Source organism: Gymnogyps californianus, chromosome 5 (assembly GCF_018139145.2).
Source record: "Gymnogyps californianus isolate 813 chromosome 5, ASM1813914v2, whole genome shotgun sequence".
NCBI classification, from domain to species: Eukaryota; Metazoa; Chordata; class Aves; order Accipitriformes; family Cathartidae; genus Gymnogyps; species Gymnogyps californianus.
This window is the reverse complement of record NC_059475.1, coordinates 4,932,240-4,949,348: the sequence shown is the minus strand read 5'-3', so window position 1 is coordinate 4,949,348 and position 17,109 is coordinate 4,932,240. Positions and strand designations below refer to the sequence as shown.

The window sequence follows — 17,109 nt, the reverse complement described above, 5'->3', positions numbered from 1 at the left end:
TGTAGGAGGTGTCTGTTCCCACTGATGCCAAATGGAAAACTCACAGCTTCAGAGGGAGGAGTCACCCGTACATGCAAGGGGAGGACAGACTCAGTAAAATAATCTGTGCAGCTGCAATGATCCTATACTATTTTTTCCTATTTATAGCACAGAGGACCAATGGGAAACTCAGCTATAACTATGTAAGAAAAGTTATCACACAAGGAGGGAGGATGGGGGACAAAGACTGTAATGAGAGATTTTTAGGAAGCCAAAACATCAGTACTCAGCTACAGTATTTATTGCTCCAAAATAGTGATTCACAGATCCCTGTTGTCAGAAACACAGAACCAACTTTGCTCTTTTAGTAGGTATGCAACCTACATAACTAAGGATTTAGATTAATGGTTTAGTGGTCATCAGGTGCCAAAAACAATTTTTTGTCCGTTCTCTTAAAAAAAAAAATTTAAAAATCTAATGTTCTGCATTTTGTATCATTGAATAGGCCACAAAAGGCAAGGCAATCACATGATATAATGCCATAAACCAGCACAGTATGACATGATTACTTCACACCATTTATGTGGAAAAAATGAAAAATAAGAGAAAAAAAATGTCCCCCTCATGTCATTTATACACCCACACTGCAGGTGGCAAGACTAATCTAGAATTTGGCATAGAAGAAGTAGGTTGAGGCCTCAAGTAGCATCTAATTTTTATTCATGATAGGTAGTTCAAGACAGCAGGGTTTTTCACCACAGGAAATGGTCCATGCCTGGCTCTTGCATTAGGTCTGATTATATCTGCCTTTGTGTACTTTTTAAAGGTACAAAATCTTAAAAAAAAAAAAAAATTCATTGTATGTGTTTAAATTCATGTGATAGTAATTTCAAATAACACCGCTTCCTTTTAGGCAACAGATGTAGCTCTGTTTAGAAGTAATTTAATCAAGTAGGACAAGTGTAAATATTCTTATCAAATGGATATTAACACATTTCTACTAAAATTGTTTTAAAAATCAAGAGATCCCTCTTGGGGTCAAAATCAACCATAATGGGCCACTTTGTTTCATTGTCTACAGTGAGAACCCGATTCTTCAGCATTGCTTTTCCCTCCCTCTGCATTTCAAGCAGTTTTAAGTCAGCAGTGCCAAGTAATGCTCTGAGTCTGCTCTCTTTTACCCCAGCATCTGTCCAGGGACCTGGACCTGCAGCATCAGGTGCACAGACTTGCCCTGAACTTGGGCAGGATTCTCCGCCCAGGGATACTCAGAGCTGTGCAGGGACTCGCCTCGAGGCAGCACAACTCAGGTACCAGCTCTGCTTCACCTCAACTTCCCAGGGCTCTGACTAGCACACAGGCCTGTTTGACAAGATGTTATAGAACAATATTCTTACTCCAGTTTAATACTCGCTTACTAATCAAGTAGTTAATAAAACCTGATTACGTGCAGTATGATATGACTTAAGAGTATCAGTTTGTCAAAATCCTTTGCAGGAAAAAGACAATTTTTATTGTATTTCTGTTCTGATGAAGATAAAAGAAACTCAAACTGTTATTCTTACTTTTATCTAAATTGATTTACTTTCATTGCAAGGACCTAGATGCTCACACGGTGTGGAAGCATGCAACACTTATTAGCAGCATCAGAAACTAATTTCTGCATCCCCCTCTCTGCCCACTGAAGAGCAGAGACCTTTTGTTTCCTTTCTGCTTATCTTCATTACAGGACTTTGTCAACAGGTTGCCAGAAGCATTTGAGGCTTTTCGCACACTACAGAAATACTGAAGTGCTTATCCCACTTCCCCTCTGTACTTACATCCACAGCAATGAAGATAGACAAGTAGCACAATTATTGTCTCCCACGAAAGCAAAAATAACTGCCAAGGACAGAGGCAATGTGTGCTCAGAATTCTTTCCTAATCATTACAGACATGATAGGAAACCCAAAAAATGTCAAGTAACAGAAGGCAGCGTGACAACATTCAGGATGGCGGGGGGGGGGAGTAGAAATTGGTCACTGTCGTTTAATGTGACTAGGTTTCTATTTTAGTCTACACTTACTTGGGGGGGGGGTAGGGGTGTTTGAAACAAGAGGATATGGAACTAGAAACTCTGTGAGGATTCACAAGTTATACCTTCATATCAATATGCTGGATAAATTTTACTCCTATACAGGGTTCTAACATAATTCAAACATCAAACAAGAGTGGAAACAGCCAACACTGGATAGGTATATACAAGTATTGTAAAAACTACTTCTGGGAACTGACAAAGTTAACAGTAGTTTATGTATCGTCAAAGCCTCAAAGCATTGTTCAATAATTATGTCCCAAGTGATCTTTAATTTCCTCCATTGAAGATGATTCATCTCACCCATCCCCTCCTAGCTCACTGCATTCCAACTCCAGGTCATTTCTCTGTTCTGAAAATGGTCAGTTTTGCAAAGGAATAAAACCACTTAGCGTAATGATTTCATTGTCAAAAAAAAAAAATTACATTGTGTATACAAAACACATTAAAACATCAGCTATATTAAAAAAAAATACATAAATGAGAAGTTAGACAGATGTTAAGGTTAAAGTCTCACAGGCAAACCTTGCTAAACCCTTCTGGGATGCGCATTGCAACACTGTTCTTAATTACAGGATCACACACCAGCTTTCCAGAGGGCCCTTGTCTCAGTCAGTGCACAAAGTAAAGAGCAGCAAAAAATATTTATTTAACAAATAAGGATCTGAAGTTTTGCTTTATTTTTATTGTTCAAGGCTCACCTTGACCAGTAAATCTACCGTATCCAAATCCTTCTCTGAAGACAGAACAGACCATGACCAAGTTAATTATTCCAGCACAGTATCTGAAACCTCTACAAATATTAATGAATTCTTTTCACATCACTGTTGTTACAGGAAAGGGCATTAGTACCTCAACTTTACAGGTGAACAACCGAAGCACAGCAAAATTAAGGTTCTAAATCACTAATAAAAAAACCACATTATCTAAGTTGTATTCTCCAAAAACATTTGTTAAAAATTAGCACACATCACAGACACTTTACGGCACTACCAAATCTGAACTTTCAATGCTTTTCCCTATTATGCCACCCTAATGCTGCCTCTACCGTGAGCAAATCTTTACCCAGTCCTACCCACCTAGTCTAAGCCTGCAGTCCTCGAGTTTCCCATCCAGGCCCTAGCCCCTTGCCCCCCTCTCCAGGTTGCTTCTCCCAACTGCTGTCCATGGCTCCTCTTACCATGCTCTTCATCCCTGCACCTCACTCCCTCCCCCTCAAGTCAGAGTCCTTGTATCGCCCTCATCGCAGCTTCTCTGTCCGGCCATCACCCGCTCCCTTCTTGGCCTCCAGCTCCTCATCACAGCTGTTTCTCTTCTCTCCCCTCCACCTCCCCATCTGAGGCCCAATTTCCTTGCCCTGCCTGTCACAGTTAATCTCATCTGACTGCTGCTCACCACCCACTGCTCAGCACCAGCCTGTATCACTCCCTGGCTCTCAGGGGAGCCCGTTCATCCCAACTATATTATTGTCACTTTATATACCCAGTCCCTGCCCCTAAATTTCCAGCTTTATTTCTTTCTCCTTTCCAGCTTCCACAGAGGTCTGGGACAGAAGGGGGGAAAGCGGGAGAAGCATTCGAGATCCCAAAAAGAGATCAAGACCTTGCTCTCTGTCCTGCTGATGGATACAAGCCCAGAAACCATTCCTGCCAGAGAAGTCACACTTTCCTCCATCCTCTTGGGTGCAGCCAGCCCAGCTGTTGGTATCTTATTTTAACTCTTATTTTAGCAGTGCTTTAGAGAGCAGCTTTGACAAAGGGCTGAAAGCACTGAGGGAACTCTCCGGCAACTCTCTAGGACGGCAGGCAGCTGCCACAGCTCCTAAGGGCCAGGCTGGAGCTCGTAAAAGCAAGGGGACATCCCAAGGGACAAGTGCGGAGGGCAGGCGAGGATCCCGCTCTCCTGAAGGATGAGATGGGCCCTACTTCTCACCGCCCCACAAACCTCCGTTGTGGGGGAAGACACATGCTGGCCTGGTCCCCACCATCTCCACGCAGCCACAGGTCATGAGCCACCACCACGGGCAGGCAGAGGTGCCCATCGCTGCCTTCAGAGCCAGTGAGCCCTGAAAGCGATCAGCTTTGAGTAAACTGTCAATTGTGCGGTCCCTCGGTGAGAGGAGGATCTCAGAAGAGAGATCTCAGCAGAAAGAGAAGGGAAACAGTCAAAATTTAGCACCGAGGAAGCAGCAACACCTGAAATGTTACCACATGATCGAGGCGAGATGCTGACCCACAGCTCAAATGTAGATACTATTTTTGCTTACATGTACAAAGGTTTTTAATTTTACGACAGCTGCCTTTTCCTCCTGAGGTCCCAGGAACCCAGGACAGGTGCCCCACAGGCAACACAGGGTAGAACCCCAAATTCACCCCACCCCTGTGGAAACCGGCACAGAGCTGCACGACAGGGCACGTAACGGGGAAAAAACCTCACTCTTCTCTTTTTAAAAAAAAAAAAAAAAAAAAGTTCACAAGTTCAAGGAGCTTGCAGAGTTTCCGTGAAGATATACCTGTACCGCGTGGCAAGGTGCAGGGCGCTTCTGTGAGGAGAGGCGGGGGCTGCCCCGTGCCAGACATGGCCAGTTCCAGCCGGTTCCAACCGCCCCACCTCACGGCAGAGCCCAGCCCAGCCCCTCGTCCTGGCTGGTGGCACTTCAGGGAAAGCGTATTTTAAAATGGCAAAAAACTCAGCCGGCTGGAGGGAAGCAGTGAGTGGCTACACAGGCACTCGGCCGCAAGCTCAGGCAGGTGGTGGGCAATACCTGGTAAAAAAAAAAAATAATAAAAAAAAAAAAATGTTCCTTTCCTTTCCAACAGCACAAGGGTCATCGTCCGCTTTGCCGAACGTGCCCAAGCACGTGGAGGAGCGGGACGCCGGCAGCCCGGGGAGGTGTGCCCAGAGGCTCTGCACCACTGCTGCCCCAAAACCTCCCAGCATCCCAGCAAGACGGGATATTCAGATACCGCCGGGCATTTTTATCAAACATATATAAAATATACATGTTTCTTTTCTGGGTTAAGTAAAGGTGGCCCATCCATCTATGTCAAGACCAGTGATTTATGTCCTTTAGCAGGATAGATGACACGTCATGATTCCGAGCCCCTTGTCGTCCCTACATACTATCTTTCATGTTCAAATACCCTTCCACTAATCGCCCTAGGGGTCCGGCTCTCGCCCTAAACCGTCGTGAAGCAGGTTAACTCCACCCTAGATGACATAGGACAGAAAATAAAAAATCAGTTTATTAGAAATTCATTGAATAATAGACCCCATTCTAAACCAACTAACTCCGAGTTAACAGACTCCAGTCCTTTCAAGTTTAATCCCACTTCCACCAGTTCCTCATGGTCTCTGATGGTACTCGTGACCACTACGTCACGCAAGTCCATAGAACTTGTTTGTGTGGCAACCGATATGAACGTTACCCGCATCGGCCAACCCATTTTGCCAATCTAAATGTGAGGGGCACCTAAGCCAGACTGGAAAAGGAACTAGAGCCACTCTCTTTTACGACAGCTGAAGGCAGCACAAAGATTTCGAGCCACCCATGTTGTGCCTTCCTAATTTTTCTGCTACTATAAGATTTCTGCTCTATAAAAATGATACTGCTTATACTTAATATTTGCTATAAACACACCAAGAGAGATCACACAGAAAGCAATGACTCTCATTGCATTATCTCATGTAAAGAGGGACTGATGCCCTGAACTCCAAAATTAAATTTTACCCCTCCTACTAGCGCTAAAAATTGGGCTCAGTCTACCCAGAAACAGGATGACCAGTTTCGCACCTCCTCTTGCTTTATTTATAATGAGAGCCCTTCTCTGCCGCTGAACTCAAGATCCTGCCAAGGTTTCCACCTACAGGGTCGAAACAAGCCCTGCTTCCCTGCTATCAGAAACATAGAACAGGACTGAGCCCCACTAAGTGAGCCATGGCTCAGTGTTTCTTAATATACTAAAATTTATACCGTAATCCTGTTCTAGGAATTTCCGTATCATTTTGTCATGTTTGTAAGATACTATTTACAGATGTCTTTCACTCAATGTTTGTAAGATGTTATTGTAATGCATTAGGTGGACGATTAATATTTTCAATACTTTTCTTTGAGGCAGATTTCCCACCCACTCCCAGAACTCTTTCCTTGGATTCTTTGGACTCCCGGTTGGAGGTGAGGAGACGTGGGGTCAGACACCAGGATCTTGGGTGCCTCGTTCCCCAAGACCACTCTAGTCAGGAATTTCCACTCGCCCTCCTTTGTCCCTTCGTGCTAGAACAACCCATCTGGACACAAAGGCTTTTCTCCCCACTCTTGTTTGTATAAATAAGTAAATAAAAAGATAACCATAATGTTAGGGATCTTAAGAGCCAGACTGTTTGCAGAATTGCAATTACAAGTTATATATCTACATTTCATCTAAATCGCACTGTCAGCACTTACACTGCTTTTTGGATTCCCTCATCCCCATTTCACAGAGAATGGAACCGAAACACACAAATAACGGAACTGATCAATCAAAAATCCAGCTGAAATACTCTAATAATCAAAGTCCATGCCCAACAGGACCACTCAGATGACGACACTTAATTATAGGTTTCTATACTTTTCTGAATTAGGAACAGATTTGCTTGCCCAAAGGCAACCCATATCTCTCAAATGCCACTTTGGTTCTATCATGCTGTCACACAATTTGCAATGGAGCTGAATTTGTTTCTTTGCCTATAAAGCTGCTTCACACGGAAATTTGAGTTTCAGCTGTTACTACCAATATTATTATAAAATCAGAATACTCCACTGGCTTCACTGAGGTTGTCTTGGACTGAAATCGCTAACTCTCCAGGGAAAAGAGTCCTTCTACATTTTCTCTAGGATAAATCAAATCACGATATCACTCCCCAGAAACTTTGTAACAAACAGTGTGTCACTTACCGTAAGAGAGCTAACATCACTGATCAAAAATCTAACTAAAAATAATAGTTTCTCTTTCTTCTGTGCATGTCTTCCCATTGACCCCCTTCTTCACTTCTTCTTTTTGCCTCTAAATGCAACTGAAACAATGCCCAAAACTTATAAAGCTTTTCACTTCAAAGAGTTTAATTCACAGAAAAAGAATCTTCCTTCGGAGAACAATCCATATTTTCGCTATAGCTGTACACGTAACTGTCTGGGTTGAGGAAAAAATTACCATTTCTCTACCTCAAAGATGTAGCCTTCCAGGGACGCACAAAGGAACACTCTCAGTTTGAACAGCTCTAGTAAAGCCATTTTAGGAAATACATCTTACAAGACAGAAAATGATCCACAGGGAACCTTTGTGTAAGCTCAGAGCCCTGCTACATTGCTGTAAGGACACTGCCAAAGGCAGCAGGCAAAACTGTCCCTGTGAAAACCGCATGCCAAAGAACATACTCGCATGTCCTGGTTTCGGCTGGGATAGAGTTAATTCTCTTCTTAGTGGCTGGTACAGCGCTGGGTTTTGGATTTAGTGTGAGAGTGATGTTGACAACACGCTGATGTTTTAGTTGTTGCTAAGTAGCGCTTATCTTAAGCCAAGGACTTTTCAGTTTCCCATGCTCTACCAGCAAGCAGGTGTGCAAGAAGCTGGGAGGGAGCAGAGCCGGGGCAGCTGACCCGAACTAGCCAAAGGGGTATTCCATACCATGGAACGTCATGCCCAGTATATGAATGGGGGGGGAGTTGGCTGGTAGGGGCAGATCGCTGCTGGGGCATCGGTCAGCGGGTGGTGAGCAATTGCATTGTGCATCACTGTTTTGGGTTTTTTTCCCTTTTTTTTCCCCCTCTTCTTTTTTTTGTTATATTCCTTTTCATTACAACTATTATTATTATATTTCATTATTATTATTGTTATTATTATGGTTTACTTCAGTTATTAAGCCCTTCTTATCTCAACCCACGCATTTTACCTTCTTTCCCGATTCTCCTCCCCATCCCACTGGGAGCGGGGCAGGTGGGAGTGAGGGAGCGGCTGCGAGGTGCTTAGCTGCTGGCTGGGGTTAAACCACGACATCGCAAACTCTTCTCACTCCCTAAACTAGGAAATCCTCAGCGGTGAAAGCCTATGAGTGAAGAGGTCTTCTATGCGGCTCCATGCTCAGCATTCAGCCTGCCAGGTGAAGCAGGTCCTCCCCTGCCCAGAGCCCAAAGGCAACACTGGAGCAGCATGACACAGCGAGGCACAGCATACATTAACTACTCACATACGGTAAGAGCTAATCACAGCAAAGCTTTGCTGAAAGGACCACACCTTGGAGACTGAAATAGCTGGTCCAAGACAATACAGTAATTTTGAAACTAAGCACTAAGTTCCAGTCTTTTCTTTCCTCTGGGAGTGTCATGTTGGATGGGTTTTTTTGTGAATCTCTGTGGGAAAAAGCATTACTTCTAACTTAGACATAGCAGTTGCCCATACATTGCCCTGAGTTCTATATGTTTTACTGTATGGCAAGATAAAAATCGAAATTAAGTATCTCCTGGTTCCAGCCAAAGGACCTGGCACACAGCCAAACTGTAGTTGTAAAGTAAGCCACCTCTGTTAGTAAAAGGGAATTCATACAGCTGCCGACATACTGCTGACATTTAACAAATAACAGATACGAACAAGAAGAGAAGCAGCCAACGGGGCAGCCTCGGACTTCCATCCCGTCTGACAGCAACAGCAAAAGACCCCTCGCAGACCTCTCTCAGGATCAAGTAATAGACCAAAGGTCTTCAGTCTTCTCCCAGCCCAAGGGCTGATGAGCTTAACTGAAAAGAATAATTTTCCCGAGCCATCTTCCAAGAAGTTTTATACTGAAGGCGATATCCAAGCACAAGGCTATTCCTGTGTGCATCAGCAAAAAGAATTTCTGTTGTGGGAGTTAAAAAAAGCTTTATTTACCTAACTACAGACTTTGAATTGTTTATTCACTTCATACAGTGAATTTTTGTTCATTGCTTCCCATGAACATCTATCTTCCAATTTGTCTGCTCGTGAATTTTACAAGCTCTACCTTTTTTACACTAGTCTTCTCTAAGTTTTTAAACTACAGGTGGGGTCCTCCAAGGCAAAAAGAACTGAATATCCATAACATCTTCACCGCTAGCCTTTCAAAGCTACTTTCAGTATCAAGGGTTTCAGTTGGTGTCCTGAAAAACACATCTCAGTCTTCCTCCCTGCAGCTCTGACCACCAGTCTGTGAAAACTCACCATGACAGTTCGTCAGTGTGGTTCTATTAGCTGCATGGAACAGCAATTGGAAATACTGAAATATTTTAAGTCAGTGTATTGGGTTTGCGTGGCAAGGTTTTGGTAGCGGGGGGGCTACAGGGGTGGCTTCTGTGAGAAGCTGCTAGAAGCTTCCCCTATGTCCAATAAAGTTAATGCCAGCGGGTTCCAAGACGGACCCGCCGCTGGCCAAGGCCGAGCCCATCAGCAACAGCGGTAACACCTCTGGGATAACAGATTTAAGAAAAGGAAAAAAAGTTACAGGGGAGTAGCAGTTGCAGCCAGAGAGAGCGGAGTGAGAAGATGTGAGAGAAGCAGCTCTGCAGACACCAAGGTCAGTGAAGAAGGAGGGGGAGGAGGTGCTCCAGGCGCCCCAGCAGAGATTCCCCTGCAGCCCATGGGGAAGACCCTGGTGAGGCAGGCTGTCCCCCTGCAGCCCATGGAGGTCCACGGGGAGCAGATCTCCACCTGCAGCCCGTGGAGGACCCCACGCCAGAGCAGGGGGATGCCCAAAGGAGGCTGTGACCCCGTGGGAAACCCGCGCTGGAGCAGGCTCCTGGCAGGACCTGTGGACCCGTGGAGAGAGGAGCCCAGGCTGGAGCAGGTTTGCTGGCAGGGCTTGTGACCCCCATAAGGGACCCACGCTGGAGCAGTCTGTTCCTGAAGGACTGCACCCCGTGGAAAGGACCCACGCTGGAGCAGTTCGTGAAGAACTGCAGCCTGTGGGAAGGACTCATGTTGGAGAAGTTCATGGAGGACTGTCGAGGGACCCCACGCTGGAGCAGGGGAAGAGTGTGAGGAGTCCTCCCCCTGAGGAGGAAGGAGCAGCAGAAATAACGTGTGGTGAACTGACCGAAACCCCCATTCCCCATCCCCCTGCGCCGCTCGGAGAGGGGAGGAGGTAGAGAAAATCAGGAGTAAAGTTAAGCCCAGGAAGAAGGGAGGGGTGGGGGGAAGCTGTTTTAAGATTTGGTTTTATTTCTCATTATCCTGCTCTGATTTGACTAGTAATAAATTAATTTTTCCCCAAGTCGAGTCTGTTTTGCCCGTGACGGTACTTGGTGAGTGCTCTCCCTGTCCTTATCTCGACCCACGAGCCTTTCGTTTTATTTTCTCTCCCCTGTCCAGTTGAGGAGGGGGAGCGATAGAGCGGCTTTGGTGGGCACCTGGCATCCAGCCAGGGTCAACCCACCACAGTCAGTTAGGCCATCACACTCCTTAGAGGAACAACTGTACTTTAATATTGTTTGTCCATAATACACAAACCTGCAGTCAGGGTATTGGAAGAAAAACAATTGATAACTTTAAATGAATAAATTAATGCTCTTCTTGCAGACATTAACCTGGGAATCAGTGAAAATTATGCTAGCCATTGTATCATAAAAGATTGGAAGTACGACTAACAAATTCTGAGAAGGTCTCCAGAAGTCTCTCTGCTCTGGCTGCTAAACTGGCCTTGGCCAGGTAAAGACTGAACTAAGATTATAGACCTGCTTCTTTTATTACTTACAATAAAGTCAGTTAGCATTGCAGATCCAGAACTAAAGCTAAATGGGATCATAATCATTTGCCTCTAAAAACAGCTACAGAGGACAGATATCAAAAAGTGAGACACTAACATGCACACTCCAACACAGATTAAAGCACAGTAAAGAAAAAACAAACATAGGAAGTCTCCATAATAAAAATGTTCCCAACTGTGCTTTAATGTGCATGTTAATCTCAACTGATATAAATGTCTTTCTCGCCTAATAAGCATATTGTAGCAACTCACTGCTTCCACCCCATGGGACGTTGTCTCTTAATCTGGACCTTACTTAAATCCATGGTAAAACTTGTTAATTAATCCAGAATTTCACTCACTAAAAATACAAAAAACCCCCCACCGTTTTAAAACACTTCAAAAGCATTAGCTTAGAATATTGCATGAAAAAAATCACAATTCAAAGTGCCTTATTCTGTACCTAGTACTCAGCTTGGACAGTTAAATGCAATACTGTTCAATTATCTCACTTTAACAGTTTCCACAAAGTTCATGAGAGACTTGCTACATGTTACGAATCAGTGTCAACACATTAAATGCTTTCTCATAGTTACATAGCTTCAGCTGCGTGTGTCTCTGCATGCGTACAATCACAGAGAGCAAGTACACAAGAATACAACCAAGTCCATGCCTTGGAACTGCTTTGACATATTTAGTTAGAAATAAATATTGGAGAGTGTTGAAAACCTACCCAAAAATACTTCCCTAAAGATCTCTAACCTCAACTACTGACAGCACACTAAAAAAAAAAAATGCCATATGTATTTCAGGAAAGTAACAAGGACTATTTCCAAAAAGTAAAGATAAAGGAAACCAACAGTTAAGTAAGACCACCATTACAGGGAATCAGTTAGGCATCAAAGCTCTTACAAGCCCATGCAGACAGAATTGAGATAAGGGAATTGAGGATGTTTGTCCTACCTTGGAATAAAAATGCTTTGCTGGCATTGTGTAGTCCTGACACTTGTGTTACCCCAAGGGTTGTATTCACAAGATCCAGTTCTGTGATGATATCAATTTGTAAGTCAGGATCCATTCCAAATCCTACAGCTGTTGGAGGCAGAAAGAGAGAGAGTTAGATCAGTTTTTATTTCAAATCAGGTAATGAAAAGAATGGAGAAGAATATCTAGTGCAGACATTTCTAGTACCTTCACACTCACACACATACACACTGTATACAGTAATTATTTATAAGACAGTAACTCTGCTGCAGGAAAGAGAAGCTATTCTTTTCCAATTCTTTCAATTAAACTATTTCCTTTCCACAGATTTTACTACACACAAGTTAAAACATTCTAGAACTGATACATTAATCCAGTATCTTCATAAGGCTAAAGAGTAATAAATAAATAAAAGCATAACCATCTATGCAAAAAGATGAAAGAGATCTCCAGCGTTCATCTTTTGGCCACACTATTTCCAGGGAGACTTGAGGACTGAAAATTCCTCTCACATTTCATACCTAGCTGCAACTACCAGATCAGGCCCTACAGCTCATAGGCTAAACGTAATCTATTTTTGCAACTGGACAAAATGACCCTGGAGGAGATATGGTAGCAGGGCAAAGGACGCCGTCCTGTACTCCAAGAGCCCTGGGTGACTCACAAAACTGTTTGATATTGCTTCAGAAGTGTGCTTCCATATTTCAGCATAGCCGGTGCCTGTGAAGTATGCCAAAGCCTACCTACAAACAGTCATTCATTCACCTAAATCAGCAGTAGCACCTTCTGGTCTGCAGGAGCACCTACTGGAGAAGCACAAATCTAAACCTAAAATTTAGAAATGGCTTATGCCCAGGAAAAGACTAGGCTCTCCTTGAACGAGTAGGGATCTGATTGGATTGACAGAAAAGACACACACTCAACAAGCAGTTTGAAGTTGCTATGTTCAAGAGTTCAGGGCAACTTGATGGTTACGGCACACCAAGTTCATTAAACATACCTCCTTTTTCTAGGGACGGGAAGAGGCCAGCCTGACCACCGTGTCTCTCTCAACATAGCAATAAGTGTGGCATGAGATCTGTGCCTGAGACATAGGTCAAATATCTCCTGTGGGATCCAAGCGCTTTCCTAATGAAATTCTTCACTAACTTCATCAGTAACGGGAACAGGCTCCAAGACTGAAATCCTGACAGAGCTGAAGTCAATGGTAAAAGTCCCACCGACTTCCGTGGAGCAAGGACGTTACCTGTAAAGCACATCCAGATTGATTTCCACTGAGTGGACTTCACGTTCAGGTCTAAATTGATTCATTTGTTATTCCAGGACTGTGCTTCTGGATCAGATAAGCAGCAAATATTCTAGTTTGATTCTTTGAAAGGCTCTAAGAAATTACTGAGGTGTACAGAACGAACAAGAAGTTACGTATTGTACTCATAAATCATCTGTACCACAGCACTTTCTCCTTTCCTCTACTCAAGGATTAAAACTTGTTCAAATAACGTCTTGTACTAATGCAGAGGATTCAACTGCACAAGGGGCAGAGTAGTAAAAAACATTGAAAAGACAGCTTTAGGAGGTCTCTAGCAACCTTACTCTACAAGAAAAATTAAGATCTAGAGGCATCTGGCAGAACCGAAGCTCCGAGAGTGCTGACATATCCAAGTGAGTATATACGCAGCATTTTCATAAGGACATGGGGATAAATACCTTTTTGTAGAAAATTAGAGAATACGAACCCAGATAAACTTCTCCAAAGATAAAAACTTCCCAGATAATCAGCAACATCGTCAGGCTTTTAGTACTATCTTTGACTTCACCATCGCTAGATGCTCAGGCACTGAACCACCACAACTGACACTGTGCACGCTGACGAACCAAGAACACCTTCACCTTCCGGAAGAAACACCGGCATCAAAAACAGAGCCAACCAGCTCTTCTGGTCCCAAACCACGCGCACACAGTCAACTTGCTGCTGAAGAAACATACCCATCCTGCTATAGCCAACATTTGCCAGCAACTGCTTTCCTTTAGTGTACCTGCCTCTGATCAACAGGAGAGAATTTATTGACTTACTGATTCCCAACCTACAGCAACTCTTCCAGTGCAAGGGCTGCAACCTACAAACTCTAGACACAAACACATATATAAATACAGGTACCAGCCTTTCTGGGCAAAAAAACAACATAAAAGCAAAGACTGTTTTAGAAGAAAAACAGAAGGACTTATTACTTCTTCTAAGGTTTTCATTCAGAAGAAAAGCAGCACACTGTAAATTGTGTGAACTTACCTATCAGGAAAGATAGTGTCTGCTGTCCCTGCCAGGAACAGAGTATGCTGTTCCTCATTTGAAAGGGGTTAGATCTATTCAGATCAGCAAAAACCCACTAATATGACAGGAGGTCGAGTAGGGACTAAAACTTGCTCAACAGAAACGACAAACTATGTCCCGTAAGACAATCTTGACCCCATTAAAGTCAGCGAAAGCTCTGCCACAGACATCAACAGGGTGAGGACAGAAACCACATCTAGCAAATACAGGCACTCCCATAAATCACAGTAGCTCCACTGCTCTATTAAAGCTGTTTATTCCAGCCTGAATACCCAAGGCTCAACAAGCATAGATCACTGTAGCTCCACAGGCTTCGATTTATGCCAGTGAAGGATCTTGTGTGACAACTTCAGTGTGCCCCCTTCCAGCTTTTAAAACGCTTTCAAAAACAGAGACTATTTCTAATGTCACAGCAACTATTTAGCAGGAGCCTACACTGCTTTAAATACCTAGTCATTTTCCTGTGCTGGCTCTTCAAATTGCAGCAGGCACGCAAAAGCCTAGTTAATAATTAATAAACAACAAATCAGCAGCTTCAGTATGATAACCAAGTCTCCTTTTCCCCTGTGGTCTCCCACAGTCTGTCACAAAGATACCACAGGCATATCAACTACACTTGCATCTAGTATTTTATGCTGCCTCTCTTCAGTGGAACAAGAAGCTGGAAATACCGTTTCTTTCTGAAGTAAAAATTAACCATCAACGCATCTGCTCTCACTGGAGAACTGTGCAAAGCTTGGGCCCGATCCTGACTGATACTGCTTTCAATTCCTATTTAAAGTAATTGGGCCATTCCTCTTAAATCAGTGGCTTACACAAGCAAAACTCCAAATGATTCAATCAGGTGAGCGGGAGTAGAAACCATCTCAGGACTTGGTGCATTTGGCCCAATGTGAACCGAAGGCACAACAGTAGATTAGAGGATTAAGCCATATAATTATGAGTGATGTCACTAGGAAATCCCTAAAAGAAATTAATTCTGCCTTACAGCTCCGACAGCTTGTATTCTCTGCTTGCGCTTTTATCACCTACACCCAAGCACCAGCAATCATGCCACGCTCCATCTAGCTAATGTGCAGCCATGCAACATACGCAGCGCATTTATAATTTCCTCGACATGTGTAACGTGCTAGTTGGGGATGGAAAAACTTTAAGTAAAAGCACACGCAACACAACCAAGTCATTTCCACGCACCCACGCGCAATCATTCAAACGGTAAAGAGTAGGCTCTAGGAGAAACATTTTGCTCTTTCCTCTCACAGCTTCAGCAGCAATTGTTGCACACAAAGAACTTTGCGACTGGCTTCGCAATTCCAAGTAGCGGAGTTTCGGGTCCTACCGACCATTTCAAACGCCTGTGTACACTACTGGTGGTAACACCGCTACAAAAGGGACAGGCGATACTTTCTCCCAACTATTTTTATGTCGCACCTCTCAAGATCTGTCGACTTTGATGAGAGAATAATTACCATAAGAATAATTATAATTTTAAAACATGGATTCCTTTGCACTTTTGATAATTGTGCTGGGTCATTTCCTTGAGAATAGCTACAAGCACCATCGAGAAACGGTCCCCTCGTGAGCTCCAACCGAGGAAGAGCGGTACCCGGGGCAAGGGGAAAGAGAACAAAGCCTCCACAAGGAACAAGAAACGGTACTTCGGTCGCGCAACGCCGTAGAAATAAGTAGCGGGCGCAGCACCAGCAGGAATAACGCGCTTGCCGCCCGCCTCCCGCTGTAACGCGGCGTCCCCCAGCCCGCTACCGCGGGCAGCGCCGCGCACCGCCCGGCCGGACCCCCGCCGCCGCCAGCCCGCTCCGCCCGCACCCCGCCCGCTCCCCGTCCCTGCGGGGCGCAGCGCGCACGCCGCTTTCGGAAAACTTTCCCTCGCCTACCCCACGGCACCCGCGGAGCGGCCGCCCCCCCCCCGGGGCTCTCCGCTGGGGACATGCCGGGCTGCGCCCCGCGGAGACCCGCGCCCGCTCCGCCGCAGCGAGGGACGCCCGGCCCCGCCGCGGCGGCAGCCGGCAGAGCCGGGACCGCTCCCGGTCCCCGCAGCGGGCACAGCCCGCCGCCGCCGCCCCCCGGCGCCCCGCAAAGTTTCCGCCCGCCGCCAGCGCACGCCGGGCGGCGGCCCCGGCCCTCGCTCCCCGGGGAGGCACAAGGGACGGACGCCGGCCCCGCAGCCCCGGCCTGGCCCCTCACCTGCCCCGGCGGCGGCCGCACACGCCCAGAGGAGCAGGAGGAGACCCATCGGCGCGGCGCGGGCGGCGGCGCCCGCCTCCCTCCCGGCAGCTGCTGCGGAGCCGCGCCGAGCCCAGCGGAGCCGAGCGCAGCCTCCGACGCGCGGAGCGGCTCCGACAGGCGGCGGCGGCGGCGGCGGCTCCGCCCGCTGCCCAGGCGCGGCCCCGACGCCCCCGCAGCGGGGGCTCCCCGCCCGCCCCCCGCCGTGACGCGCGGGGCCCCCCCCCCGGGCCTCGCCAGCGCCGCCGCCCGGCCGCGGCCACGCTACGGAGCGGAGCGGAGCAGGGAGCCCCCCCCCCCCCGGCCGCCCCCCTCTCCCTAATCGGTTCACGCGGGGAGCGGAGGCTGGCGGAGCGGACGCGGCCCTTCTCCCCCGAAAGATGAATTCCCCGCGGACGAGGGGTCCCCGCCGCCCGCCCCGCAGCCGCGGGTGGGTGCGCGGTGCGGCCACGTAGCCTGCCGGCGGCTGCGTGAGCGCGGGTCGGTGGCGTGCGCTTTCCCCGCCGCCTCCTCCTCCTCCTCGCTCTCGGCATAAAAATAGTAAGAATCAACCCTTATTAACTATTCAGTCTTAGTAATAATTTATGCCTGGTATGAATAAACAAAAAGAAGTTCTGAGATGTAATACGGCAATCTGTGCCGTTCCTCGGGCTTCTTGCATGTCCTTGCTCAAGTCACTTAACTGCTCTCTCTTTCCTGCCTCTAAAGTGTAAAAGGGAGGCGAACTACTTAAAGATACTTGTGAGTCATCTGAGAATCTGCTCTGATA

General features: G+C 46.1%; 1 protein-coding gene across 1 annotated transcript in view; it reads right to left on the bottom strand.

The window, feature by feature from the left end:
- NELL1 (neural EGFL like 1) overlaps nt 1-16,356 on the bottom strand; it is a 304,211-nt gene extending 287,855 nt beyond the window's left edge. Inside the window, exons 1-2 of the mRNA XM_050897767.1 lie at nt 16,302-16,356; nt 11,747-11,875 (exon numbers count right to left, since the gene is read on the bottom strand). Of these exons, the coding sequence (XP_050753724.1) occupies nt 11,747-11,875; nt 16,302-16,350 (178 nt within the window). The 5' untranslated portion in view covers nt 16,351-16,356. The remainder of the gene's footprint in view (nt 1-11,746; nt 11,876-16,301) is intronic.
- Between the last annotated feature and the right edge of the window lie 753 nt (nt 16,357-17,109).